Raw genomic sequence first — 3,027 nt, 5'->3', positions numbered from 1 at the left:
CGTGTGTGTGTCTTTTTCACTGTCATAGAAGTTGTTAGTAGAGAGAGACGACTAAAAACGTAACCACATCTCCAACAGTTGAACAGTGCTATCTAATAACGGTGGCATCGTCCTATTAGTTCACCTTTCTAGGACCCTGATGACGCTGTGACGAAGGTCTAAAACTGAAGATTTACATCTTAAAGAGAGAAACCCGAAAGCAACGAACAGTTTCGATAATTACAGATATTTACATTTATTACTATGAAAAACACTATTTACAAAAACAAATAAACCTTTTCAATAGCTCACTCCAATGATAACCGTTTTAAGTGATGACGTTTACTACGTCGTAACGTTGCTCACATACACACATTTATTATAGGAAACCTCAGTACTGCTTATCAGTTCCAAGAGGATTTTTACTCCAAGTCCAGTGTGAACGTCGTAACGTTGCTCACATACACACATTTATTGTAGGAAACCTCAGTACTGCTTATCAGTTCCAAGGGGATTTTTACTCCAAGTCCAGTGTGAACTAGTACGTAATGAAGTAGCTAGTAAATCAAAAATTAATAAACATTGCACATATTTAATGAGTATTGATGATACGTCACAATCACCGAATGAATTTCTACATATCTCTCGGTGGTTTCCTTGGTTACTCTTTAATAACCGCTATGTGCATTAATATAATATTAATTCATCGAATGCATTTATGTGGAGAAGGGCGAGACTCCTGTTTGGTGACGTCATTTCCGTCAAGCAGCTACTGCTTGGTTTGAATGACTTAACAGAAATAAACACACTGTTTTTTTTTGTGTTTTTTTCCGTTGTTGTTGTTATTGTTGTTTTTAAAAAGCTACATAAATGTCAGTTGGTACCCATCCTTCTCCACATAAATGTCAGTTGGTACCCATCCTTCTCCACATAAATGTCAGTTGGTACCCATTTAGTGACTGATGAGGGAGACCCGGATGAAAAGTCTCGGCCGTTGACGATCTGAGTGGACCGTAAACATCCGTAGCAGGTGGAAGGGTCATTACAGAGTCAGGGCTGGAGCGTTGAGACAAGAGGTCATTATGGTGCTGAAGATAGGGGGCGTCCGCACCAAGATTAAGTTGGCCTAAAGAAGCGAAGGAAAATAAAAAGTTAAGAAAGACGGAATACAACAAACAACGTCCGATTCGACGTACTTACAACAGTAGGAATACAGTTAATTGATTGTTTATGTGACGTTGTGACGAAAATATTGTATTATTTAACAATAAGCTATTTTTCTAAATAAAACATGTTTGTTTTCTTTTAAGTCACTTCTGTGTTTTTAAATAAAAATATTCTGATTGACTATTAGTATTTTTTAACGTAGAAAGTCTAATAACGCGTAATCTATAGTCAGTAATTACAATTATATATCGATTAAAAAATGTTATTGGGTTGCACCATTCAATCAGAGTGCTTTCTCTAATTCAAAAAAAAAAAAGGACAACGTCTTTCTATTTCCTAAATTTTTGTAAAATTGTCATGCACACACACATCACAATCTTGTAGATGTATTTACAAGGAAGTGGATTTCTAACAAAATGTTTCGTTATGAATATAACATTAACATGGTAGTCTGTTAATTTTTAGCCGCGGCACATCGGCTCATAGAATGTTTTTTTAAGTACAAACTTTTAGTCCATAGCTTCGACATCTCTTGACCGATTTGAGATCTAATTACAGTTCTGGACTCAGGAGTTCAAAACCCTTTCGATTGATGTATTTGTCCACGGCCAAGGTCTCATAGATTAATTTACTCTAATCCTGCCTAAAAGGATTTCAATTTGAGGGCAGGCTAGTAGAGATCCTGATGAGTAATAAAATCTAATCGGGTATACGCGCGCCCCACGCTTGGTATTTCTGGCGAACAAAAATATAGCTGATAAAAAGGGGGGAAAAAACGTTCCATAAATTAATTTACTCTGATCCTACCTAAAAGAATATCGAGTGCCGCGGCTATTGAAGATTCCCTCTTGTTTGTAGCTTGGATCTCAATAAAAGGGAACAAATTTCTTCTGGCTATTGATCTAATTATTTCAAAATAATAATTATCAACTTCAGATTTTTATGTAATTTGCTTGTTTGTCTAATAAAGTTTGAAACAATAAACAATAAAAATGAAAAACAAGGGCGTCAATTATTCAGATGTTTTTAGGGTGTACTCAAGATGTATATTGTGTACTAGCTTAGTTATTGATTACGTGCATGTATTAAACAAAATAAAATTAACATATCCTTACATTTCAGTCTTTTTTTTTTCACACTTGTATATTTCTATTGCACAAGAAAGTCGTCTAACTCTGAAAGTTATATATGTATTAAGATGTCTTTAATCTGGATTCTTGAGGGCAATGGGAAAATTACATAAAATGTGAAAAATATATGCGGAAACTGTAAAAACTTAGTAACACTTAAAAAAAACAATCCCACCACACCCAAGATATAAAGAAAAGTTCTTACTACAGAATGTACCTTGAACCATCAGCCCACCTGGAGGTAATCCATGACCCATAACCCTTGAGGAAGGAGGCGGGCTAGATGCTGCAGCATTCCTCATGGGTCCTGGCGGGAAGTCCATGGATTCTGGCGGATGTTGACCGGGAATAAAGGTGTAGAAACCTGGTTGAGCTCCGTAAGGAAAATCAACGGGACTTCCAGAATCTAGAGACGGTAGAATTGGTTACTGATTTTTTCGTCAGGTCTTGTTAAAACATTAAGGTAACAAATTAATTGCAACTGTGCGTACGTTTAATAAGCACCTTACATTTATACGCTGTAGTCTTAGATCTGCAACTACAAAATTAAGTGTTAGGATATTTTCACGCTTTGCAAGCCAATGACGAATTGATGTGTAACATTCACTCATCACAAGTTCTTAGAATTGCGTTTATAACTACAGACAATAAAACATCCCTTCAAACTAATATATGTGTATTTAATTTGGGTTTGTAAGTGCTTACAATATAAAGTATTAGAAATGAAACATATTGTTAAACACTTTGTAGG

The 3,027-nt window shown here is 35.5% G+C and overlaps 1 protein-coding gene and 1 long non-coding RNA gene across 2 annotated transcripts in view; both read right to left on the bottom strand.

The window, feature by feature from the left end:
- Positions 1-219: 219 nt before the first annotated feature.
- LOC111085947 lies at positions 220-703 on the bottom strand. The gene is made up of 2 exons (XR_002610716.1): positions 465-703; positions 220-369 (listed from the first exon to the last, which is right to left on the bottom strand). It is a non-coding gene; the product is annotated as an uncharacterized LOC111085947 (long non-coding RNA).
- A 181-nt stretch (positions 704-884) lies between these two features.
- The window catches only part of LOC106460233 (LIM/homeobox protein Lhx1-like), a gene marked incomplete at its 5' end in the record, with an annotated part of 42,239 nt that continues 40,096 nt past the window's right edge, over positions 885-3,027 (bottom strand). Inside the window, 2 exons of the mRNA XM_022386898.1 lie at positions 885-1,105; positions 2,482-2,682. Coding sequence (XP_022242606.1) covers positions 885-1,105; positions 2,482-2,682 — 422 coding nt within the window. The remainder of the gene's footprint in view (positions 1,106-2,481; positions 2,683-3,027) is intronic.

Source organism: Limulus polyphemus, unplaced genomic scaffold, assembly GCF_000517525.1.
Source record: "Limulus polyphemus unplaced genomic scaffold, Limulus_polyphemus-2.1.2 Scaffold732, whole genome shotgun sequence".
Classification (NCBI taxonomy): domain Eukaryota; kingdom Metazoa; phylum Arthropoda; class Merostomata; order Xiphosura; family Limulidae; genus Limulus; species Limulus polyphemus.
The sequence above is the reverse complement of the archived record's forward strand: the minus strand, read 5'-3'. Positions and strand labels throughout refer to the sequence as shown.